General features: G+C 35.2%; 1 protein-coding gene across 1 annotated transcript in view; it reads left to right on the plus strand.

The window, feature by feature from the left end:
- LOC128636682 (uncharacterized) overlaps nt 1-27,921 on the plus strand; it is a 144,405-nt gene that overhangs the window by 11,843 nt on the left and 104,641 nt on the right. The window contains exons 2-4 of the mRNA XM_053689670.1: nt 18,016-19,021; nt 22,466-22,592; nt 25,060-25,128. Of these exons, the coding sequence (XP_053545645.1) occupies nt 18,016-19,021; nt 22,466-22,592; nt 25,060-25,128 (1,202 nt within the window). The remainder of the gene's footprint in view (nt 1-18,015; nt 19,022-22,465; nt 22,593-25,059; nt 25,129-27,921) is intronic.

Here is a 27,921-nt window from a genome sequence, read left to right on the forward strand (position 1 = left end):
GATTATAGAAACGTCATATTCCAGAATGCATTGTGTTTCAACCTTGTTCAGACAAACATTTATATCACACCACCATTGTGACAAGTGCTTGGGGAGAGTGGCAATCCCTTCTTTGGCTACTTTGGACTTAGATATACGAACATTCAAGACCGTTAATTTTTATGTAAGCACTTGTTTTAATTGTTGAATCTGAGTTGTGTTTTTCTTGTTTGTGTTTCATGTTGCCCCTACAGTGTGAGGAGGTCTCTCAGTGAATCGCAAAATCTGTTCTCTCTGTTGGTGCATGAAATTTGAGTCAAGGACAGAAAACACCTCTATAGCACAGAAAATTTAAATATTCCAACTCCTCAGTGGCATAGACTGACAGTGGGTGTGATATCATTGGTATGATCCAGGAGGGGGCAGTACCCTGCCCACTTCCAGTAGAAGAAATCTTGCTTAAAGGGACACTGAACCCAATTTTTTTCTTTTGCAATTCAGAAAGAGCTTGCAATTTTAAGGAACTTTCTAATTTACTCCTATTACCATTTTTTTTTCCATTTTCTTGCTATCATTATTTGAAAAAGAAGGCATCTAAGCTTTTTTTTGGTTTCAGTACTCTGGACAGCACTTTTATTGGTGGATGAATTTATCCACTAATCAGCAAGGACAACCCAGGTGGTTCACCAAAAATGGGCCGGCATCTAAACTTACATTCTTGCATTTCAAATAAAGATACCAAGAGAATGAAGAAAATTTGATAATAGGAGTGTTACGGTACCAACTGTGTACCAAGGGTTAACCCCAGATGAACAATGTCCTGCATAGACAATCAGCAATTCACAACCCAGCCAGTTTCAGGTTTAAAACAGAATGACAACTTTATTTGAAGGCAGCACACAGATTTATACAGGTTTTTGACCCCCCCTCAGATGGGGGTTGAAAGAATGTTGTACATTAGATAAAAGGGAGAAGCGCCCTTGACATGATACAATAGGATTATATTACTTAAACACTTCAACCACAGGACACTCTTGACTCTCCTTATCACTTAGGCGTTTCTCTCTGGGGGTGATCAAACAATAGAATGCTAAGCATTAATTAGATTGTAGCTGGAGCCAGCCACTTGTGGTTAGAAAATAAAGTTAACACTTTCAGTCCTGACTGAAGGGTCTGTCACATAGCTCCCCCCTTGTGGAACACTCCGGCAGACCCGGCTTGACCCTTTTGCGGGTCAACCTGGGGATGACCGGACTAAGGGGTGGTAGGCATGTCAGTTTGCTGGGACAATCCATCTGTATTCCCGTTATGAGAGAGAATCCCTGTCTGTATAAATAAGGGTTCAACCTCTTCAGTGCCCTGACTAGGGCTAAACAGTCCTTCAAAATATCATCGGCTTCTTTACGTGGTTTTTGTACCTGCTCTTTATAGGTATCCACAATCCCTTCATACTGACATAGGGTGCCCTTGAGTTGCTGCACCTCCCTATGAGCCAGCGTCAGCTTCTCCTCCAGTGTCACTAAGTTTGTCCTTAATGTTTCATGTTCCACTCTCAAGCTGGTGTTTTCTGCAGTCTGTCGGTGCAGCTTGTCTAGCAGAGATTCCTGTTCTAAACGTGCTTTTTCCTCTGCACTCCTCTTCTCTCCCGCTAGCACTGTTACATGATTATTTAACGTGACCATTTTATCCTCTACGTGACTCTTCTCCTTCATCAGCGCATTGTAACGTGACTCCCACATATCAATAGCGGATAGAGATTTACTGAGCTCAGCGTCCTGGGGCTTAGCAGCAGGGGGGTCAGTCTCTGCTGCACGGATCTGAGCACGGGTAGTCACAGGGTTAACATCAGCGGGACCCATGGGAGCATAGGCAGAAACAAGGGGGACCAAGGTATTTCCAAGGAGAACATCAGCTGGTAAATCCTTCATGACCCCCACATTCACAGGTCTAGCGCCCCCTCCCCAATCCAAATGCACCCTGGCAACAGGCAGGCGGAACACAGTGCCCCCTGCTACCCTCACAGCCACAGTGTCTCCTGTGTGCTGTTTCTCAGACACCAAGTTCTTTCGAAGCAAGGTCATGGTAGCACCAGTATCCCGTAGACCACTGACCTCCTTCCCATTCACTTTAACCAGTTGCCGGTTATTCCGGTGGGCAGCTTGCACAAGGTCTGCCTCATGTAGGATGCCCCAGCATTCTTGCGCCTCTACATAGCGGGCCGCAGGCTGAGGATTACGTGGGATTCCGCTAGCGGGTCTTCTCCAGGACTGTGCTTGGTTCGCTGCGTTTAGGGGACACTCTGGTCTTTTGTGCCCTAGTTGCTTACATCCAAAGCACCGAATAGGTTGTGAGTAGCCCCGCGAATTGAACCAGGCTCTCTGAGGGTAGTTCGTGGCCCGAGACCGTGTGGTATAGCGGTGCGCTGGGGGTTGGTAACTGGCAGGTGCTGGGGTGACTGGGGGTCTGTACTCCACTCTGGCAGGGGGCTTAGTGGTAGCAGTGTCCAGTTTGCGGGCATCCGTATACTCATCTGCCAAGCGAGCCGCTTCATGCAGGGTGGAGGGTTTACGGTCCCGAACCCACTCTCGAACTCCTGCGGGTAACTTGTCGAAGCAATGTTCCAACAGGAATAGCTGCAGCACCTCTTCCCCAGATACGGCTTGGCACCCCGCTATCCAGTGAGCTGCTGTGCGGTGCACCTTACATGCCCACTCAAGGTAGGAATCACCAGCCAATTTAACAGTGTCTCTGAACCGCCTCCGGTATGCCTCCGGTGTAACCGCATACCTGGAGAGCAGAGCCTCTTTTACAGTATTATAATCCCTGACTTCCTCATCTGGAATGGCCCGAAAAGCCTCACTGGCCCGGCCGGATAATTTTCCGGATAATATCATGACCCAGTCCTCTGCGGGTACCTTGTGTAGTGCACATTGCCTCTCAAAATCCGCAAGGTACCCATCAATCTCTCCTTCTGTTTCCAGGAAGTTTTTAAAAGCTGCAAAATTTACTTTTCTCTTTTCCAATGGGTTTGCTGCAGCGCCGCTTTGGCGAAGTAGGTTGGCCTCCACAGCTGCTATGACCCGGTCGATAATTTCCGCAGATGGGTTGGGGCCATAATGTGCCAGTCTTATTTTGACAGCCCGGTCAAAACTTGCTTCTTCAGGGGTTCTGTCTGCTATGCTGGGCCCATTGGTTCCTTCTGTCCCTGGTACTCTTTCCATCTTAGTCAGTATTGTAATAATCCCCCTCTTCCTGAGGTTACTGGCTTGTGTAGTTGCTCTTCTGGGCGATAAGGATTATCCCACCGCTGCCACCAATGTTACGGTACCAACTGTGTACCAAGGGTTAACCCCAGATGAACAATGTCCTGCATAGACAATCAGCAATTCACAACCCAGCCAGTTTCAGGTTTAAAACAGAATGACAACTTTATTTGAAGGCAGCACACAGATTTATACAGGTTTTTGACCCCCCCTCAGATGGGGGTTGAAAGAATGTTGTACATTAGATAAAAGGGAGAAGCGCCCTTGACATGATACAATAGGATTATATTACTTAAACACTTCAACCACAGGACACTCTTGACTCTCCTTATCACTTAGGCGTTTCTCTCTGGGGGTGATCAAACAATAGAATGCTAAGCATTAATTAGATTGTAGCTGGAGCCAGCCACTTGTGGTTAGAAAATAAAGTTAACACTTTCAGTCCTGACTGAAGGGTCTGTCACAAGGAGTAAATTAGAAAGTTGCTTAAAATTTCATGCTCAATCTGAATCACGAAAGAAATTTTTTGGGTACAGTGTCCCTTTAAGTGATACCATACCACTTTGTTTATAACATTGTCTTGATTTTTTTTTTTTACATACTAATTTTTATTAATCAACAAGATGTGTCACAAAACATTCTAAGGAAGGATGTAATTATTCTTATTTTCAATGATGTATCTTGTACTACAAAAAATATTTCAGATGGCAGGACATAAGCAGGACAGTTGAGGTGGAGGCTTGTATGGTTGGTAGGTACACACACAACATAGCACAAATGCCCCCAGACATATACCCATACATACGTACATTTATATATTAAGCAAGGAAGAAAGGGGTTTAGTATGTGCCTATGCACACCCAGTATAAATAGATAGCAGGTTTTGTGAGAGCCCATTAAACCTTTTAGTAACTGTATGATACTGTTACCTCTTAACTTTTGATAGGTTTTAACTAAAAGCTTGCACTCTTGTAAAGAACTTAGTGTCTGTTAAATTATTTTATCCTTTTTTTACCTATGGAATGGTACAGTTCCATTGGATCGATATCTGGAGAATGTAGTGAGATACATGCCAGGAGTTAGTAGTAGACTGTACAATTCACTTACTCAGTTTAATGTCGGTGTGTTTGGGAAGCTCACTTTCACCAAGCCATTAATGGCCTTTTTCATCAAGACCTCAAGGGTTGTTATTTTTTTAGCCTGCGTGATGAAAAATGTTGTTGTTTTTTTTCAGAAGAAATGAGTTCCTGTGTTTTTCCCTTAGAGAAGCTAGAGCCCTCATAAATAGTTTGTAAAGTCAACAAAAGTGAATTTATGGCCTAGGGTCAGTTTATTGCACCAACCTGTCAGCACAGAAAGGGATAGAACACAGTGCCTCTATCCAGGCACTAACTTGGGGTTATTGACAGGACAACCAGCCTTGAAAATAAATATACTTTTATAAGTCATAATGCCTTGGAACCATAAAGAGTGCAAAATATATGGTATTTGGTATCAAAATACTCCTCATGACATCATAAAGAGATTGCCTATCTGTGTGTAAGCAAGATATGCATAACAAAAGTTATAAGGTGTTCTATAATTTCAGACAAGGATTCAGAGCTTATGACACGTTATAGGCCTTGTCTGTGTGCATGAGACTTGCTAATTTGTGTTTACCTGGGACTTTTCTAAGCTTATATTGATGTGGCAATTGCCTTCCTTAATCAGTCATTTATAAACCGTTTCCTCTCCTGCTCTTGATACCAGTATTGCTCAGATTAGGTAATGTTGTTGGGGTCAATCCCCTTTTTAGATTAGCTTTAGAGCAATCCGTGTATTCTCTGAGCCCTGAGGGTTACGGTGTATTTGAACTATTACCCAGGGAAGTAATTCTGTTTTTGAAGTCTCACACACACAGTCCTGATCTGTTTCTTAATCTAAGTTTTAAATGTATGTCTCACATATTTATGTTATACATTTGGTACTATTTACCAACCTTTTTTATTTTATTCTATCATTAGTAAAAGTTACGTTTTAATAACCAGTTCTGGACACAGTCCGGTTTTCAATGCATACTGTTACTATATAGTGTTTTGTGAGTGCTGGGTACTGTCAAACTTCTCTCTCTTTTTTGTACCTGCTGTGCAGGTAATCTCACCACTCACAAGGACTTCCTCTCTCCGAATTGCTTAAACGCTGATTGCGGTAGCATCTTCTGATGATGTCATAATTTGACGATCGTTGTTTTTTTTTCAAAACTTGCACAAGTTTTCTTTCTTTTGGTTGGTGGTTCGACTTCTCACCTGCTCTTAGTACTATGTGTACACAGGGGTATTCCTCCTCTGTTTCTCAGTTGGGAACATAAAACAGCAATCAACAGAGTTTATTCTTTCAGGTAATTTGGATAACATCCTCTCTTTACACAGTTAAAATCTATGCATTTCACCCCACGTTGGGCTTTTTCAAGATGCTGTGTTAAGGTGAACTCCATCTTTAAATACGGTCTCAGTCTTTTTCATTGGGCCACGTCATTTATGCAAATATTCAATGTATGTGAGGTTTGAGTCATTTAAGCTATATCTTCTGCTGAATATTTAACGGAATCTCGCATTGAGATATGCAGCTTTATGTACATATATTTGTTAAGGCATTAAGAGTCAAGACATCATAGCAGGCAGATTATCTACATATATTTAGAACTAAATGATAAATCCTATAAACTTTGACCCTGATCATGAACATTCCCTGGACATTCCAGACTCTATAAAACATTATGTCTAGTCTTCCTCTGGCTGAGCTGCTACCTGCATAATAATTTCAGCCTAAACTTCCAAGAAACCTTTACAAACTCATATCTCAGTGAATTATAGTGCTGGTGCAGGTACTGGAAGACATGTTTCTTCCATGGAAGGGTAGCTATTTTATGTACAATTTTCATTACATACATATAATACCATACTCCTGTACTATTATTTAGTTAATCAATTTGATGTATCTGACAGTTTCATGTCTTTATTCCCACTGTGTTTTAAATGAGAAATAGAATTCACTGATTAGCAGAAAGTTGCTGAATGCATTAAACTAGAATGTGTGGCTGAAGATAATTTTTATGAAGAATTTTGTTATACTAAATTGTATTCAATTGTAAAATAAAGAGTCCCCCCCCAGTAACTACTGTATAATGTTTCCATTTCCTGTGTGAAATGTGTTGATTTTTTAGTCTTCTTAATTGTATTCACAAAAATTACAACCTTCGTGTATAGTGAATAGCCAGAAGTGAAGTTTTGGCAGCACTTAGTCATGGTTTCATTATAATGAACTATTTATAGATATGAATGCATTAGTTGTATCAAAGCAAAATGTTATTTTCCTGTTGATTTATGAAGGCTTGATTTGATTTAATGTCACATGATAAAGCCAAGATTCTCTGTAACTGCTCATATGTGTGACATTCCTCGCAGTGTCCTGGTCTCTGGGCAGTCCCAAGATGTGCAAGCTTTAGATGCCGATCATAAGCACCTGTCTTGAAGGTTGTATGTTTAATTTGTACTTTTATTACTGCTTGTCCAGACCTAGATAAAGCTTTCTCTGTGTGCCTTTTATCTGTTTTATCTACTGGATATGATGTTTATTTCTAAGGCAAATTATTATAGTTTTAAAAACATTGATCATTAAGCTTGATATTTATCACACTGTGAAGAATTTATGCAATAGTTACATTTTTTGTAATAAACATATTTATTTTATTTTTTATACTAATGAATTCAATGATAATATTTGTGTTTTTTCTAATGCATTTTATTTATGATGAATATATTAGTGATTTTTTTCAATTAAAAAAACAGTAATCAACATAAACACGGACATATGCATGTTATAAGATTTACTTATACATTAATCGTAAATCATATATTTTTCTATCTCTCTATCTCTATTATTGAGATAAATATACAGATACTTTGTTATTATAAATAATTGTATTTATTAGTAATATTAATAATAATAATAACAATGTGAACAAGAACACACGTGCACTAATATTGGAAAAGAGATACAATCACTAAAAGTCCTTACTATTGTAGATGAATAAATGATTTTATTTTTGGATTCTCTTCAATGTAGCAGTTCCTCAAAAGAAAAAAAAAACAGGAATATAAGCATTACTCTGTAACAACTTTCAAATTAATTAACAGGTGGTTGCAGGTACATTTTTATTTAGTATTATTATTGTATCACTTTAAACTAGGTGTGGTGTTTGTATATATATATATATAATTATTTTGTTTGGGTTATTAGTGATATTAATTGCTTTATTTGCTCTAAAAGTACAGTATGAAACCCAAAATGGTCTTTTTGATTCAGATGGACTGTAAATGTTAATAAAATAAAATAATATTTATATATATATATATATATATATATATATATATATATATATATATATATATATATAGAGAGAGAGAGAGAGAGAGAGAGATACTAATACTTCAATTTCTTTCAATCCTTTGTTAAAAAGCGGGTAGGTAGGCTCAAGAATACATTCAACCGTTTTAAATGGCATAATCAATTCTTCTATCTAGTACTTGAAGGTGTATAACAACTGATGCCATATAATGTATTATACATACCTAGAATACCTATAGAAAAAAATCACATTTGATAACAGAAGTAAATTGGAAAATTTTCAAACAAACTGTCGTTTTTCTGAATAACAAAATAAAACTTTAGGTTTCTTCTTTTAAAGGGACATTCTAATATTAAATTATGAATAATATTAGAGCATGTCATTTTTGCGTTGGTGTCCGATATTTATTATAAGCTTAAACCCCGTAAAGGCATTCTGGGTAATGAGAGATTTATTATAACTGTCTATGAGATCACATGCAGCAAAAACCATACCTTAGATAAAAGCAATATGTAATATGGTACATGATCACATCATCATAATCATAAACAGGTGAAGAAAAAACAGAGGACACCATTATAGTGTAATTTAGTTTCTAAAGATTGGCTTTAAAGAGGGGGTGGTAAACAGCTCACATGTTGGCACTTACATTGAAGTGAAATTTAGATTTTTGCTTTTCACAACATTCCTGCTTGCCGGCAACCAGCATACGGATTTCTCCCAACAGATCTTATAAAAAGAAACATATACATCAACCAAAAACGTCATATCATATATTGTTTAAATAACATATAGTATGCTGCAATGTGTTTCAGCCTTGTTTTAGAAGAATGAAAAATGCATGTGTTGCAGATGATTATGGGTAAGTTTATGAGTGGAGCGCTAACAGTTAAGCGCAAACAAAAGGGGTTTATCATGGGTGTTTATCGTGGGTTTACTTCTTGTATTACAAAATAAAAGTAAATGTGATCACTAGAATGATTTCCACAACTTCAGAGCCCTGGTTAACTGTTTCGCAAACAAAAAAGTTGCACAAAACACAGTACATTATAAAGTAAAATTACATTCATAATAACATCATCTCATTAAAATTATTTAGATAAAATATTGCACAAAAAAAGTTATAAGGGCTCAAAGATATGAGATCTCAGGTGTTAGAGAAAAAAAAAAACAGGCAAAGGATATAGAGATTCATACATATACATGTCTAAATAAGTATATGTATGTATATTTATATGTGTATACATGTGTACATATGTATTTATATGTCTATTTATGTATTTACAGTCATATATATACATATAAACACATAAATATATATGTACACAAATATAGACATCACATAGAGAAATATGTTCTAGGTATTTCTGTAGAGATATTCCTATATTTATCTGTATATTATTATTATTATTATTATTATTATTATCAGGTATTTGTAGAGCGCCAACAGATTCCGCAGCGCTGATATATATATCTATACCTATATATAATCATGTATAAATATATATATATTGAAACAATTCATTACTTTTTTATTATGAGTTATTTGTGTCACTAGCAAGCTGTAATGCTGTGAAATCCAGAAAGCCCAGTTTAGCACTTTCAACATGTACCTCATCTTTAAAGGGATAGTCTACACCAGAATTTTTATTGTTTTAAAAGATAGATAATCCCTTTATTACCCATTTCCCAGTTTTGCATAACTAACACAGTTATAATAATATACTTTTAACCTCTGTGATTATCTTGTATCTAAGCCTCTGCAAACTGCCCCTTTTTTCAGTTCTTTTGACAGACTTGCAGTCTAGCCAATCAGTGCCTGCTCCCAGATAACTTCTCGTGCACGAGCACAGTGTTATCTATATGAAATACGTGAACTAACACCCTCTAGGGGTGAAAAACTGTTAAAATGCAATCTGAAAGAGGTGGGCTTCAAGGTCTAAGAAATTAGCATATGAACCTCCTAGGTTAAGCTTTCAACTAAGAATACCAAGAGAACAAAGCAAAATTGGTGATAAAAGTAAATTGGAAAATTGTTTAAAATTACATGCTCTATCTGAATCATGAAAGTTTATTTTGGCCTAGACTGTCCCTTTAATGCCAAAATCTGGTTTAATACTTTAAATTTGAGTAGCAACTTGTGAGTTGCTTACTATCTTCTACTTAAACTGAAACCTTAAAGATTATACATTGTCCCCATTAAAGCAGCCCCCCAGCCTAAGGGATATCCTCACCCTAACCCTAAACACTAATCTAACACTCAAATAAAAAAATAAAAAAATCATTAGGCTGAGAGTAAATTGCATTTTTTTGTGTCCTTGTGTTATATATATATGTTATTTGTTTTGTATTTATTTTTAATTGGGACGTTTTTTTTAAATATTTTTATTTCTTAATTTTTTTACATTTTTATTTAGAATTTTTTTAAATTTGGTTTGTCAGATTAACGTTGGCGGTTAGGGCGGGGGTCTTTAGTGGGGTGAAGGTCTCAGGGTGAGGGACTGCTTTAAATGCATGAAGAAACAAGGGTCCATAGAAATCTGGTAACCACAGAATATATTATTAATATTTCTTATAGTGTCAAAAGCAACATTTACACCAGGAGAGAGTTCCTTGTCATACACATGAGCTTCCCATTATTTTTTAAAAGTTGTCTCATATTATTCAAGTGACTCAAGTGAGTGATTAGACCCCTTCATGACACTCATGCCTGAATGCTCCCTGCAACTTTCACTGCATCTGTGAATATATATATATATATATATATATATATATACACACACACACAGAGAGAAGCACACTCACAGGAACGAACAACTGGCTCAATACCATTGTTAGCCTGTTCTATGGCGATTTACCACCTGGGTGCAGCTTCTTTTAGCCCAGTAATGCTTTTCACAGAGTAGAACTTTCCTGTAGTATATCAGTCTGATCCCGCCTTTTACGGTCAGTCCAGCGCCGAAATACCAGGCAATTCCTCTCTGAACAAGGAACACAGCAACCCCAGACCATCGTTTCGGCCTTCATTGGGCCTCGTCAGTGAGGTGTAGCCATATTCCTCTAAGCACACTGAGCAAGGAGTCCACGTCTGGTGGTGTAACTTATAAGTGCTCTGTATTTTAAGGGACGGGTGGCAACCCTAATTCTGGTGTAGACTGTCCCTTTAAGGCCTCCTATTTGATATTTAATTAGGGTTGGTTTGTTTATTGATTGTATTTTTTTAAAAAAAGTGAAATTCCAGAGCATATCATCAATACCACTACTGATTGAATGTTAGCGTGCATGCGTTCAACAAGTTTTTGTGTAACTGTATTTAACAACTTATCTGTTAAGTAATTCATAGCAAGCCAAAAGGGTGCATAAAAATCTAGTTATATTTGTTTAAAAAATTGTTGTAAAAGCAGAATATATTTTCTTACCATAAAACTAATGAGAATCTTTACTATAAGTTTTGATTAATAAACATTTCATATAAAGCCTTAAAAGATAATACTTTATATCAAAAAATAGTGCTGCATTTTGCTCAGGGACAAAGTACAAATAAATTGTAATGAATTAAAGGGAAAGTCTTTTTTTAATTTTTTTATTGTTAAAGATAGATAATGCCTTTACTACCCATTCCCCAGCTTTGCACAACCAACATTGTTATATTAACATACTTTATAACCTTGAAATATCTGCTTGTTTCTAAGCCCCTGCAGACTGCCTCTTATCTCAGGGCATTTTATTAGCTCTTCACAGCCAGAACTGCTAGTTCGTGTGTGTAATATAGATAACATTGAGATAACATTGTGCTCACTAACAGGCACTACTACCAGACAGTTCTAGTTCATGTGTGTCATATAGATAACATTGTGCTCACTAACATGCACTACAACCAGACAGTGCAAAGCTCATGAGTGTCATACATTTAATATTGTGCTCACTCCTATGGAGAATGATAATGGTAAAGCAGGAACCAGCATTGATTGGTTAAAATGAAAGTTTGTATAGAAAAAAAAAACTCTGAGATAAGGGAACAGTCTGCAGACGCTTAGATACAAGGTAATCACAGAGGTAAAAAGTATATTAAAATAACTGAGATAAGGAGCAGTCTGCAGAGGCTTAGATACAAGGTAATCACAGAGGTAAAAAGTGTATTAATATAACTGAGATAAGGGGCTGTCTGCAGAGGCTTAGATACAAGGTAATCACAGAGGTAAAAGTGTATTAATATAACTGAGATAAGGAGCAGTCTGCAGAGGCTTAGATACAGGGTAATCACAGAGGTTAAAAGTATAATAATATAATTGAGCTAAGGGGCAGTCTGCAGAGGCTTAGATACAAGGTAATCACAGAGGTAAAAAGTATATTAATATAACTGAGATAAGGGGCAGTCTGCAGAGGCTTAGATACAAGGTAATCACAGAGGTAAAAAGTATATAAATATAACTGAGATAAGGGGCAGTCTGCAGAGGCTTAGATACAAGGTAATCACAGAGGTAAAAAGTATGTTAATATAACTGAGATAAGTAGGAGTCTGCAGAGGCTTAGATACAAGGTAATCATAGAGGTAAAAAGTATATTAATATAACTGAGATAAGGAGCAGTCTGCAGAGGCTTAGATACAGGGTAATAACAGAGGTAAAATGTATATTATATAACTGAGATAAGGAGCAGTCTGCAGAGGCTTAGATACAAGGTAATCACAGAGGTAAAAAGTATATTAATATAACTGAGATAAGGGGCAGTCTGCAGAGACTTAGATACAAGGTAATCACAGAGGTAAAAAGTATATTAATATAACTGAGACAAGGGGCAGTCTGCAAAGGCTTAGATACAAGGTAATCACAGAGGTAAAAAGTATATTAATATAACTGAGATAAGGGGCAGTCTGCAGAGGCTTAGATACAAGGTAATCACAGAGGTAAAAAGTATATTAATATAACTGAGATAAGGGGCAGTCTGCAGAGGCTTAGATACAGGGAAATCACAGAGGTAAAAAGTATATTAATATAACCGAGATAAGGAGCAGTCTGCAGAGGCTTACATACAAGGTTATCACAGAGGTAAAAAGTATATTAATATAACTGAGATAAGGAGCAGTCTGCAGAGGTTTAGATACAAGGTAATCACAGAGGTAAAAAGTATATTAATATAAGGTAATCACAGATGTAAAAAGTATATTAATATAACTGAGATAAGGAGCAGTCTGCAGAGGCTTAGATACAGGGTAATCACAGAGGTAAAAAGTATATTAATATAACTGAGATAAGGAGCAGTCTGCAGAGGCTTAGATACAAGGTAATCACAGAGGTAAACAGTATATTAATATAACTGAGATAAGGGGCAGTCTGCAGAGGCTTAGATACAAGGTAATCACAGAGGTAAAAAGTGTATTAATATAACTGAGATAAGGGGCAGTCTGCAGAGGGTTGGATACAAGGTAATCACAGAGGTAAAAAGTATATTAATATAACTGAGATAAGGGGCACTCTGCAGAGGCTTAGATACAAGGCAATCACAGAGGTAAAATGTATATTAATATAACTGAGATAAGGGGCAGTCTGCAGAGGCTTAGATACAGGGTAATCACAGAGGTAAAAAGTATATTAATATAACTGAGATAAGGAGCAGTCTGCAGAGGCTTAGATACAGGGTAATAACAGAGGTAAAATGTATATTATATAACTGAGATAAGGAGCAGTCTGCAGAGGCTTAGATACAAGGTAATCACAGAGGTAAAAAGTATATTAATATAACTGAGATAAGGGGCAGTCTGCAGAGACTTAGATACAAGGTAATCACAGAGGTAAAAAGTATATTAATATAACTGAGACAAGGGGCAGTCTGCAAAGGCTTAGATACAAGGTAATCACAGAGGTAAAAAGTATATTAATATAACTGAGATAAGGAGCAGTCTGCAGAGGCTTAGATACAGGGTAATAACAGAGGTAAAATGTATATTATATAACTGAGATAAGGAGCAGTCTGCAGAGGCTTAGATACAAGGTAATCACAGAGGTAAAAAGTATATTAATATAACTGAGATAAGGGGCAGTCTGCAGAGACTTAGATACAAGGTAATCACAGAGGTAAAAAGTATATTAATATAACTGAGACAAGGGGCAGTCTGCAAAGGCTTAGATACAAGGTAATCACAGAGGTAAAAAGTATATTAATTTAACTGAGATAAGGGGCAGTCTGCAGAGGCTTAGATACAAGGTAATCACAGAGGTAAAAAGTATATTAATATAACTGAGATAAGGGGCAGTCTGCAGAGGCTTAGATACAGGGAAATCACAGAGGTAAAAAGTATATTAATATAACCGAGATAAGGAGCAGTCTGCAGAGGCTTACATACAAGGTTATCACAGAGGTAAAAAGTATATTAATATAACTGAGATAAGGAGCAGTCTGCAGAGGTTTAGATACAAGGTAATCACAGAGGTAAAAAGTATATTAATATAAGGTAATCACAGATGTAAAAAGTATATTAATATAACTGAGATAAGGAGCAGTCTGCAGAGGCTTAGATACAAGGTAATCACAGAGGTAAACAGTATATTAATATAACTGAGATAAGGGGCAGTCTGCAGAGGCTTAGATACAAGGTAATCACAGAGGTAAAAAGTGTATTAATATAACTGAGATAAGGGGCAGTCTGCAGAGGGTTGGATACAAGGTAATCACAGAGGTAAAAAGTATATTAATATAACTGAGATAAGGGGCACTCTGCAGAGGCTTAGATACAAGGCAATCACAGAGGTAAAATGCATATTAATATAACTGAGATAAGGGGCAGTCTGCAGAGGCTTAGATACAGGGTAATCACAGAGGTAAAAAGTATATTAATATAACTGAGATAAGGAGCAGTCTGCAGAGGCTTAGATACAAGGTAATCACAGAGGTAAAAAGTATATTAATATAAGGTAATCACAGATATAAAAAGTATATTAATATAACTGAGATAAGGAGCAGTCTGCAAAGGCCTAGATACAAAGTAATCACAGAGGTAAACAATATATTAATATAACTGAGATAAGGGGCAGTCTGCAGAGAGTTAGATACAAGGTAATCACAGAGGTAAAAAGTATATTAATATAACTGAGATAAGGGGAAGTCTGCAGAGGCTTAGGTACAAGGTAATCACAGAGGTAAAAAGTATATTAATATAACTGAGATAAGGAGCAGTCTGCAGAGGCTTAGATACAAGGTAATCACAGAGGTAAAAAGTATATTAATATAACTGAGATAAGGATCAGTCTGCAGAGGCTTAGATACAAGGTAATCACAGAGGTAGAAAGTATATTAATATAACTGAGATAAGGGGCAGTCTGCAGAGGCTTAGATACAAGGTAATCACAGAGGTAAAAAGTATATTAATATAACTGAGATAAGGAGCAGTCTGCAGAGGCTTAGATACAAGGTAATCACAGAGGAAAAAAGTATATTAATATAACTGAGATAAGGAGCAGTCTGCAGAGGCTTAGATACAAGGTAATCACAGAGGTAAAACGTATATTAATATAACTGAGATAAGGGGCAGTCTGCAGAGGCTTAGATACAGGGTAATCAGAGGTAAAAAGTATATTAATATAACCGAGATAAGGAGCAGTCTGCAGAGACTTAGATACAAGGTAATCATAGAGGTAAAAAGTATATTAATATAACTGAGATAAGGGGGCAGTCTGCAGAGGCTTAGATACAAGGTAATTACAGAGGTAAAAAGCATATTAATATAATCATGTTGATTATGCAAAACTGGGTAATGGGTAATAAAGGGACTATCTATCTTTTTAAACAATTAAAAATGTCAAGTAGGCTGTCCCTTTAAGTGTCTGGTGAAGACCATAATATAAGCTTCAGGTTTTCATGGAAACAAAAAGAGACTGATCTGACTGGGTGATTGACAGCCCCCTGCTCTCATGTAATTGGTTAGTTTGGGAACCTTGGGCTAGATTACAAGTGGCACGCTAACCGTAGCGCGCACGCAATATTGAAATATCATGCCTGTGCTAACTTGCGCTCATATTACAACTTTAAAGTAAATTTGACCACAGAAGCACAAACTACATTTTCTCTTGTGGGGTTAGCGTTGACTGAAGTGCACTAAACACAACGTAAATACATTACAAAATACATGTACACTCATATATATATACTATGTAATAAAAATTATAAATGTAAATATTAATAAAAAAGTTATAAGGGTTCAAAGGTATACGGTATATGACAAGGTGTTTGATTGAAAAGGGCTATTGTACTGAATTGTTATTGTTTAAAAATATATATAATCCCTTTATTACCCATTTCCCGGTTTTGCATAACCAACACTTTTATATTAATATACTTTTTACCTTTGTGATTACCTTGTATCTAAGCCTCTGTAGACTGCTCCTTATCTCAGTTATATTAATATACTTTTTTTCTCTGTCATTACCTTGTATCTAAGCCTCTGCAGACTGCCCCTTATCTCAGTTATATTAATATATGTTTTACCTCTGTAATTACCTTGTATCTAAGCCTCAGCCGTCTTCCCCCTTGTCTCAGTTCTTTTGACAGACTTGCATTTTAGCCAATCAGTGCTGACTCATAAGTAACTCTATGGGCACACATGAACCTGCACTGTCTAGCTGTGGAAAACTATCAAATGCACCGAGATAAGAGCCGGCCTTCAAGGGCATAGAAATTAGCATATAAGATCATCTAGGTTTAGCTTTCTACAAAGAATACCAAGAGAACAAAGCAAACTTGATTATAAAAGTAAAATGGAAAGGTGTATACAATTGCATGCCCTATCTGAGTCATGAAAGTTTAATTTTGACTTGACTGTCCCTTTAAATACCCTCTGGTTCAAATTTTCTAATCGAATTTCGAATGTTAACATAACATTCTAACATTATTTTCGAATGTTCGGTTCGAATTTTACGATTACATTCGAAAATATTTGTTTTGAAAAATTTGAATTTATGAATTTATATGTTTGTAATAGTATTTCTAATGCTTTCTTTAAATGTAATATTCTAATTATGCAATATTCTATATAGAAACATTCAAATTGATATATTTGTATCTATTATGTATCAATTTACTAGATTCCCTCCCTACCACATGAACTATTGAACTTCTGAATAGTATTTGTTAAATAGAATGTTAAATTCGAAATTTCAAATGTGGACATTCGATATAATTATAAACATTCGAATTCGAAAGTGACATTCGAAAACTGTAAATAGCATTCGATTTTCGAATTTTTAAGAATATTCGTTCTTATCAACATTTGGATTTGTAATTCGAATTTCGGTAATAACATTCGTTCTAAATTCAAATTTGGAAATTTACACATTCGCCCATCCCTATTGCTGACATCATCTTGTTCTCTCTCTTTTCTCCTAGCCAGTATTTTACTGCCACCTAGTGGACATTTTTAATCTTAGCATCATTTGCTTCTATGTAATTTCTTCCTATCCGGTTTACTGAAAAAAGGAAAAAGACACAGAATCGTCCGCTTTTTGGTTCTGGAGCGATACAAAATAATACATACTAGAGGGACTAAACTTAATAAATAAACTATGAGCCGTATTCCTTCACTTTGTTATTATTTAATTTGTTCTAGAAAGGAAACAAGCTGAGGGCAAGTATGTATTAAGCCCCCTAGGTTGCACTGTATCCAGTTCTGCTATCCAACTAGCTTCTCTTTGTAATAACTGTTATTACAATGAGAAGCTTTTTAAAGAGAAGCGAAAGTGCTAAATAGCACACCACTTGTAATCTGGCCCATAGTCAACAAAGATAAATGATAAATGTGTCTTGCTCAGCTTGCTAAACTGTTCTATTAAAAATGTAAAAAGAAAAAAAGAAAAAGAAAATAATTCCAAAATTTTATTATAACCCTTTTTAAAGAGTGATAGTTGGTATGTTACTGATTTTTATTTATTTCATAAATGATATGCTTTTTAAAGGTTTTTAAGGATTGTACATGGTAAAATACCCTGTTTCATGACAAACCCCCCGAAGGTTTTGGCATGCAGCACTCATAAGAAAGGTAAGAATGTGTAATCATTTGGTATCAAAACTGGCGTATGGCTTAGAAATTTAGGAATCATATCATTAGTACCATAACAGATAATGGAAAAGAAAATTCAAGAAAAAAAATGTCATAGTTCAAATAAGATTCACATAGCTGTAAAGCTGAACGTACATTTATATAGTTTTACATATGTATTTATAATATTGTAATATTTTCTTAGGAAACATCTGGTAAAGTTTACTCGAATGGAAAACATTTATCCTCTGAAGCAAAGTATATTATTCATTCAGTGATCCAATCTCCAGCAAGCAGAAGTGTAAAACACAATAGCTTTACTGATATTTAGAAACTATTTTTTGCGTCATACTCTCCAGCTAAAGAAATCATGGCCCAGGCAGCAGATTTCAAACAAACAGTTTACATGTATATGGATTTTATCGTATCAAGTGTGGTTGATGCTGCATTGGAAAAGATAAAGAAAGATTTTAATGGGCATATTAGTAGCTGTGTGATGGAAAATATGGCTTTGGAGAAAGCTCTTAATAGCTTTATTGTTTCAAATGCTGTTCCAGAGTCAACACTGGTATTACTATTAGCATTTGTTTGGAAAAAAACACCAGATTTTAAACCACTAACAAGCGAAAATCCTGATACGTTTAAAATCTCAGAAATGACTGAATATGCATTAAAAGAAAAAGTCTTAGATGCATGCATAAGTCTAAAAAATGGACAAGCAAGCAGCTTTGCTGAGAATATTTTAGAAAAAGTGAAGAAGTTTTTAGTTAACCATTTTAAACTAAATGACAATATTGCCCAAATCAGCATTGAAATTGCAGACATTGTAATATCTACGCCCTACAGAATATTAATAAATGACATCATAATTCCTGGCATTATTTCCAAAATACCAAACGCTTATGACTACAGAGAAGATGCTCGAAATAGGTTCCCTGATGTTATTAGAGTGAGAAAAGGGCTGCAGGAAACAGTGTCAAATGTTCTGATTGATATTTTTACTGATCTGTTAACAAATAAGGTCAATACGCTACTTAAAACAACATATGAAAAGTACTACATCCAAAAAAGTGCAAAGGAGTTAAAAGAAATTGTGGACTACTGGCTTGATAAGATCAGTAGAGTAAACCAGAGAGATTCAGATTACCGATACCAAGAATCATTAAGCCAGGATTATATAAACATCATTAAAAAGCTCTTACAGCAGAAATATCAAACCGTAGACCAGGCACATCATGTTGTCACCAACAGTAAGCACCATACGACTCAAAAAAGTCAATTGAAAGAAGGGCAGAAGGGTGAAATGAAATATTTTACTGAATCTCATCCAGGACCTGAAGACATCATTCGTCACATGCAGAATAGGTAAGATATGGTTTGTTAAATGTTGTTGTTTTTTTGTTTTGTTTTTTTGTTTTATGAAACTATTTATTTATTGTAAAATTATATAGATTTATGTGCATTTAAATATTTTCTGTACATTAAGCCAATACAATAAAAAAAGACAGTGAAATAGTCCTATGGATAGCTTGTCAATGCAATCTCATATAAAGTTATAATGTTTGAGAAGTAAGAGGAGCATGGTCTATCATTAGGTCAGCTGAATATATAATGTTAAGAATAAAAATCTACACTGAATTAATGCAATGTAGAGGTGAGCATATTATAGATGTAAAGGTTAAAAATAATCAAAAACATAGAAGGACAGTTCTGACACCACGGGATGAAATACATTATATAATTTAGGTGATATATGGATAAACCCCAAACCGGAGATGAGGATTCTTTGCAGGATGACAGAAGCAGTAATCCAGATGATAAAATCCTTTAGAGAAAGGATAGCACGATGATCCATAGAGTAAAGTGTAGTGAGAAACAGCAGCAACTCAATGAACAAGCTTGATAATATGAAATTATTAATTTATTGATTAGGGATTATCAGGGAAGAAATTTTAAGGAGTTAATTTATTTATATATATATATATACATATATATATTTTACACACACTCATAACACTCACCAATAAAAACTATTAAAAAATATTGCACAAAACAGTTATAAGGGATATGAGATATCAGGTGTTAGAAAAAAAAGGCTTCAAAGGGCTTTAACATAGAGAAACATACACATACATGTCTAAATATGTATATGTATGTAAATATATATATATGTGTGTGTGTGTATATATGTGTGTACATATGTATTTATGTATTGATATGCGTATATATTAGACATGTGCGTTACGTCTACCGAATTACGGTAGAACCGAAACTAACAAATAAATCTGAATTAATTCGGATTTATTCGTTACATTCGGTTGGCCATGGACTAATCACAATTACACTAGTATTGTAAAGTATATTAGGTTATTTCACTCTGCTATGGGTTACACCTAATATATAGTACAAACATAATACTAGTCTAATACACAGCACATCCCACCTAACACATACCGAACTTCCAAATTTACGAATCAAATCTGAACCGAATACATTCGAATTTATTCGAATACGAATCAAATCCGAATGAATCCGAACCAAATGCATTCGAATGTATCCAAATGTAATCATAATGAAAAAAGTGGTACTGAAAATCTCACCTGTTTTATTTGACAGAGAAAGAATTTATTGCAGATCATGCTCTATATAATTTCAGCTAACTACAGTAATTATGTAAACATAAAAGTTTAAACAATTAAAATTAAATTAACAATAACTAACATAACAGACAAAGTCTAACATATCTATTCCCTGGGATTCCAACAATAACTTTTTTTAGGTACTAATATATCTTTAAATTAAATGAAAATAACTTTATAATCACATAACCTATATTTAATACAACTAACCCTTTTTGGAGGTAAAACTACAAATTCTATCACTAATATGCGTCTATTAAGTCTTTTGGCAGTGCTGAATCTCAATTCAGGTGCTGGAAGCAATCTTAAAGGGTTTAAATGCTCCCTCTTCTTAATGAAGATCAGTAAATATTTTGAGCTATGCCATAAAAGTGAAAGTTGAATATGAGATATCATCTTAATGTATAATTTGTTTCTAAGGTTACATAATCAAAAGCTACAAAAAATGATAAATAATCCAGATGTACTGTGGAACATATAATATTGAAATGATCTAAGCACTTCAGATACCAGGTTTATACAATAAAATGAAATCTTACTCTTTTATATTATTAATGTAAAAGTTGAGAAATATTTTTAAAATTGTATAAAAACTTTTCTTTATCCCCTTATGTAGATAAACAACACCATAAAAGTAAAAATTTAAAAGAAATAGAAAAATAAAAATAACCATGAAAGTATTCAACACATGGATATATCATGAGAGAGCCTTATACTTATATGTCAGCAAATATATATTTGTATATATTTTTATAAAAAAGCTCTAAACACACTGACTATAGGATATAATGTATTTCAAACAGTGTTACTCAAAATCATTTGCTTTGTTCCTCTCACGTATCCATGGTAACAACTTCCAAACTTTTTTTTGTTTCTTTAACTGGTCTGTTTCAAATGGCTTTCATCGATGAGAATAATTTAAAAAAACATGAGCACAGTGCAACTCAGATTCAAGAGTTTTATTTCAACACAAGTATCGATTCTCACACACAATGGTTATACACACACATGTATTACAATGTTATTGGCAATAAGAGTAGACCCCAGGTACCTCCTGTTATTGTACCTCTGTAACTCGGAATTATACTTCTGTGCTGGTCCCAACTGCTCTCCTGTGGGCTTCGACGTATGCAACGTGTTCTGGGCTGTCCAGGCTTCTGCACGTTTCGTTTGCTGGCGGGCACACTTTCTCAAGAAGTCTTATCGTGTATCCCATAGGGTCACTGGGTTTTAGATTTAGATTTTACTATATCACCGTCAATCTTTATAATAAATAAAAAAAATCCAATTAGTCTTCAGGGCATTCCGATTCAGGATATGAATCAAATTTATATCAATTTATTTTGATTTAATCCAAAATTAAATAATTGATTTGTTTACCAGTAACTATTATAATACAATATAAATTGGTATTATTATGTATAAACTTTTTACTTTTTATATTTTATTTTTAATTTCCAACCCAATGTTATAATTAAGCTATATTTGTAATAATGTTTGACATATAGAATAGTTTTTTTTAAATGTTTTTAACATTGGTAAAACCAATCTTGTATGAATGTTGAAGTTATTATTGTTATTATTATTATTATTATTATTATATATAAAAGACATTGGAATGTCTAGTATATATATATATATATATATTTGGATCTGTTTATACATTTTCAAATCTTCCACAATTGACCAGTAGATGGCAATATATATATATATACTAGACATTCCAATGTCTTTTATATATAAAAATAATAATAATAACAATAATAACTTCAACATTCATGCAAGATTGGTTTTACCAATGTTAAATATAAATATAAATATATATATATATATAAGCCCACAGGATTCTCAAGAAGAGCAGTTGGGACTGGCACAGAGGTATACCACCGAGTTACAGAGGGACAATAACAGACGGTACCTGGGGTCTACTCTTATTGCTAATATCCTTGTGATACATGTGAGTGCACAGCCAATGTGCGTGAAAAGCAATACTTGTAAGGAAATAAAACTCTTGAATCTGAGTTGTGCTGTGTTTCTGTTTTTTTGGTATACGCGGAACATAACTCTGGTGATTTCAGATCGACTTAAGGTTTGGAAGGCTTTTGAGAGCTTAGTATGTGTTACTTTTAGTAATCTTTGTTTTCTATATCCCTAAAATGTTATTTTCTAGCTTATCCGCATTGCGTCTCGTGCAACCAGTTGCTCCAATGTTTCCTCAATCTAGCCAAGAGAAGAAAACAGGTCAACCAGATATCAGTCATCCTGTCATTGATCAAAAGATTAATAGAAAAAATGAGGTAATTATGAAAGTTTTTGTTTGTAATTGTTAAAGTAAAACATAATTGATAGTGACTGTGGCCTACAAACAGAGATTGATATGTGATGAGATTGTTATATCTAAATTATAAATTAGGGATAATCTTTCATACACACAAGAGATTACCCTATCTGCCTTCCCGTATCACACAATATAGCTGCCATAATGCTTTTTTTATTTTTACAAATCTTACATTTATAATATATTTTGTATTACCTTAAAAACTTCCCTGTCTCTGCCTTCTACATTGTTGTTTAGGCCTTGTTTCATCCTGCTGTAATTTATGACCTTGATTAATTAGGACCATGTGACTGTTATTACCCATAAATTGAATACCCATAGCTTGTTAGACCAAGCTTGCTTGTTAGATCACTGCAGCATGTGTAGTTCTCTAAGTGTGTTAGTTCATAAGTGTAGGGAGTTATAACAAGTAGTTAGACAAAGGAGTGGACAACTTAGAAACAAGGTCTTTCTAATTTCCCTACATTTCTCTGCAAACATGCTACATCTTCTCCTGTCTGCCTCACAGCTCTTCCTTTCACAAACAGCACTCCTAAAAATCCAATGTTCATTTGGCATCCGAGACAGCACTCTCCTGGCTTGCTTTATATCTCTCAAACTGCTCATTTTCAGTTTCCTTTGACAGCATATCCTCTGACCCTTTGCCTCTCTCAGTTGGACTACCGCAAGGCTGTTTCTTGGGTTGCTTTTCTCTCTCTACATCCTCCCTTGGAAAACTTATAACCTCTTTTGGATTCCCGTACCACTTATATGCTGATGATACCCATACCCAATTCTATCTTTCCTCTCCTGATATCTCTCCCTCTTTACTTAACCAGATTTCCAACTGTTCTCTGCAATTTTCTCTTGGATGTCTTTATACCACCTCCAACTCAATCTGTCCAAAACTGAGCCGCTTCTTATTCCCCCCTCTTTGAGACATCCGACACCTCTCTCATCTCCAAAAATTCCCTGACGTGTCCTGTTCAATCAACCTCTGACCTAAGTCTCAACCCTCCTATTATTTCTACAGCCCATTCTCCCCTCCAAGACTTTTCAGGTGCTGCTCCTGTCCTCTGGAACTCTCTACCCTGCTCCATAAGACTGTCTCCAACCTTGTATAGCTTGTATAGCTCCTTGAAAACACACCTATTAAGAGAGTCTGACCATCTCTTCTCTGTTTTTCATCCTAACCAAAATAAATCTTGAACTGCCTGACTCACTGTTGCAACTACAATCCATGTGACAAGCTACCCCAAACCTTATGTATCTGGGCCCTCAACTTGTAGACTGTAAGCTCTCCAAGGAAGGACCTTCTTCCTCCTGTACTAGATTAATCTGTTATGTTTTTGTATTTTATCACAAATCCTTGTAATTATATACCCTTATTTCTGTACCAAGCACTACGTAATGTTGCAGTGCTAAGCAAATCAATACTAATAATAATAATAATAATACAGCTCATGTGATTAATATTGCTATATGGTCAGAGTATTAATTATAAATCCCAGTTTTCAAATTTGTTTAATTTTTTTTATTGCAGCCCAATAAATGCAAATCAAAAGCATTTTTTTAAATGAAAAGCTATAATGCCCTCTATTTTGAGGGCATTTGGGGCACTTTTAGAAAATTAACCAGAGATCGGATCTATGGTTAATTTTCTGAGTGCTAATTACTACCACAAGCTCATGTTAGCAATAACCAGACACTTGTAATGGCTGGTTAATTATCGTGTGCCCCACAAACGGGCAAATAATTTAGCGCTCCACTTGTAATCTAGCCCTTATTGTGCTCATTTTTCAAGTGGTGGCTAAATACAAATATTTTAAGGGAAATTGGAAAAAACGTAGGGTATTTAAGTTATTTAAAAAAATAATACAGACTCAACATCCAAATATATAAGGAATGTAACAAAGCATGCAAAAGAGCAATAAGAAGAGCCAAAATTGAAAATTTAATGATTGAAAAATGATTAATTTACTAAAATTATTTTTTAAGTATATAAATTACAAAAAACCATATTCATATTTTCATTTTCGGTAAGCGCAAATAAGAATATGCGATCAGGTTTGCGCGTGAAAGTGGAGTTTTAGTTTCTATCCACATTTTTTCTCTATTGACTTAAATGGGGGAATACATTATCGCATGCACAATATTGTAAGTTCGGCTTTTTGTGTGTGTCGAGTTAGTGGGAGTGCGATAACTTTTTACTTTCATCTCGTAATACCAGCGCAACCCAATATGTGCAATTAGCACTCTAGCGTAAGCGCTAGATAGCGATCCACTTGTAATTTAGACCTATGAAGGAACGATCCACAATGAACAAATACACACTGTAATGAATGATGTACAGAAGACAGATATAACTATGTTTTGTTATATATTTATAGGAACCATTTACTAAAGATCTTTTGACCGGAACATAACATTTCTCCTTATTAATACAGGAATTGATGTTCTCAGGGAATCCATTGTCTTCTTCGCCCTCAAAGAGGGAAAAAGAAAGAGAATCATGGGTAAGTAAAACTAGTGGATACGGTGGATTAAGAAGTACTATAAAGAGCAAATTAGAGAAATGTAATTTTGCAATTATAGTTAGTTTATTGATTACATCTCTTTAAAGGGGCATAATACTCATATGATAAATCACATGAAAGTGATCAGCATAACTGTAAAAAGCTGCCAAGAAAATATCACCTGAGCATCTTTATGTAAACAGCTATACTGCATCTGCTGTCCAACTACAAGTCTGAAAAACAACAACAACAACAACAAAAAATTGCCAATCAGCCATAGGAGTGCAGAGGTCATGTTTTGCTTTGTTGTGATCTCATGAGATTTCATAGTAAACTTACTTAAACTAAATAGGAAAATAACATGACTGTGTCTGCACATGCCACATGCACTCTCCCTTGCAAGTCCTGGGACTAGAATTCTGATTGGCTGCTTAAAGTCCATTTACAGTAGGGTTTGAATACTTAGGAAATTTTGACACAAAAGATCTTCCTTTTTTTACACGGAGGTGCTCAGGTGATATTTTCTAGTCAGCCTTTTTACAGCTATGCTGCATCACTTTAAGGTACTTCAACATTTGGATATCACGTCCCATTAAGTTGCATATAATCAAATATTCACATTGATAACAGACTGATAATATACTCAAAATATAGTTATAAATATATTTTGTAATATTATGTTTGTATAAACAGGTTACAAACTAGAACATATTTATAGAATAATTGTAAATAGGCATACAACTAAAAAAAGATAGCTCTTCTCTGTGTTTAAAGTGAAGAATGACTGCTTTAAGAAAATAACATTGAATAATAATATATCAAAGCTGGCATTACCACATTCATACTATTCCTTTATTAATTAAACAAACAGACAATCTTACTAGCTGCACTTAAACCTTAAAGGACCAGTCAACACATTAGATTTGCATAATCAACAAATGCAAGATAACAAGACAATGCAATAGCACTTAGTCTGAACTTCAAATGAGTAGTAGATTTTTTTATAACAAATATCAAAGTTATATATATTTCAACTCCCCTTGTACCATGTGATAGCAATCAGCCAATCAAAAATGCATATACGTATAGTCTGTGAATTCTTGCACATGCTCAGTAGGATCTGGTGACTCAAAAATTGTAAATATAAAAGACTGTGCACATTTTTTTTTAATGGAAGTAAATTGGAAAGTTGTTTAAAATTACATGTTGTATCTGAATCATGAACATTTTATAAAACCTGAGTGTTCCTTTAATGCTACATAAATTGAAAAATGTATTTGCTAATAAGTACTGGGGCTGGAAAATAAATATCGTCTAGGCCCCTTTAATCCGGGAGCCACTTTATTTCTATTATTACAATGAATGTCTAAGCTGCAGAGTGACAGGTACGTAAGTATCGATACAAGTTAAATAATTTAGGTTGAGGTAAACTATTAAAACCGGAGAGACTAGGCTTTTCCTAAGGACCTCTGACGCGTGTTTAAGAAGAACACTTCCTAAGAGGGGGTTCAGGCCATCGCTGTTTAGAGATATTTATGAGTATACAAATCCCTCCTCAAATCTTGATTGGTAGTGAGCTAGTTCGTTGCACCGTTTTGGTTCGCTAAGGGTCTGTGTCATTCAATGGCCTAAGCCAATCCGAGATTATCCAACGTTTTTCTATTCACAAAGGGATGGTCTGAGTGGATAGCGATGTCATGACCAATCAATGGGCAGTAAAGTTTCCAAATATGAAGTGATTGGCTGATCATTGTTTACTTATCACATGCGAGTCAAATGTAATTGTAACTGTTACATTCATCCACATCATATATACAACATAGATTAAAGGACGGCATATACAGAATATGTTATTAAAAAGATACAACATAATAGTTATTATTTGTCAAAATGTAACTATATTGATTGTTAATGGTGTGTACTGAATGTTAATCATTTTTGCTAAGATCGAACTTTCGCAATATTCAGAATTATATCATCTGTTAAATTAAGACTAGTGATGTCCCGAACCGGAGAACAGTTCCCGGCGAACATAGCTTGTTCGCGTTCGCCGCCGCAGGCGAACATATGCGATGTTCGATCCGCCCCCTATTCGTCATCATTGAGGAAACTTTGACCCTGTATCTCACAGTCTGCAGACTCATTACAGCCAATCAGCAGCAGACCCTCCCTTCCAGACCCTCCCAGGTCACGGGCAGCAGCCATTTTAGAATCATTGTGATGCAGCTTTTGAATAGAGAAGAGGTTTAGTGTTGCAGCTCCAGATTTTAATGGGAAATTGATAGCTAGGCTAGTCTATTCAGTCTCCACTAAAGTCCTGAAGGACTCATCTGATCTCTGCTGTAAGGACAGCACCCCAAAAAGCCCTTTTTAGGGCTACATCAGTCTTTTTTTTTTTTTTTCAGTCTTTTTTTTTTTTTTGCATAGGGCTAGAACTCCAGTCGGTTTTTTTTTTTTTGGCATTTGCCTGCCTGCCACCAGCCTGTGTGTGAGCCTCACAGCATATATTGTGCCAACTTGCTCACTGCCACCACTCATATCTGGTGTAACATTATTTTAAATTAAAAAAAAAAACTTTTACATTAGTTTGCTAATTGCAAGTTTAATCTAATTGTGTGATTAATTCCTCTGTGCCACCACTCATATCTGGTGGTGTAAGATTATTGTAAATTTAAAAAACAAACAAATTTAAATTAGTTTGTTAGTGTAATCTAATTTCATTTTCCATCAGACCTGGGTCTCTCAGGCACACAGCATATACTGTTATTAATTGCTCTGTGCCACCCCCACCAC

Source organism: Bombina bombina, chromosome 7 (genome assembly GCF_027579735.1).
Source record: "Bombina bombina isolate aBomBom1 chromosome 7, aBomBom1.pri, whole genome shotgun sequence".
NCBI lineage: Eukaryota > Metazoa > Chordata > Amphibia > Anura > Bombinatoridae > Bombina > Bombina bombina.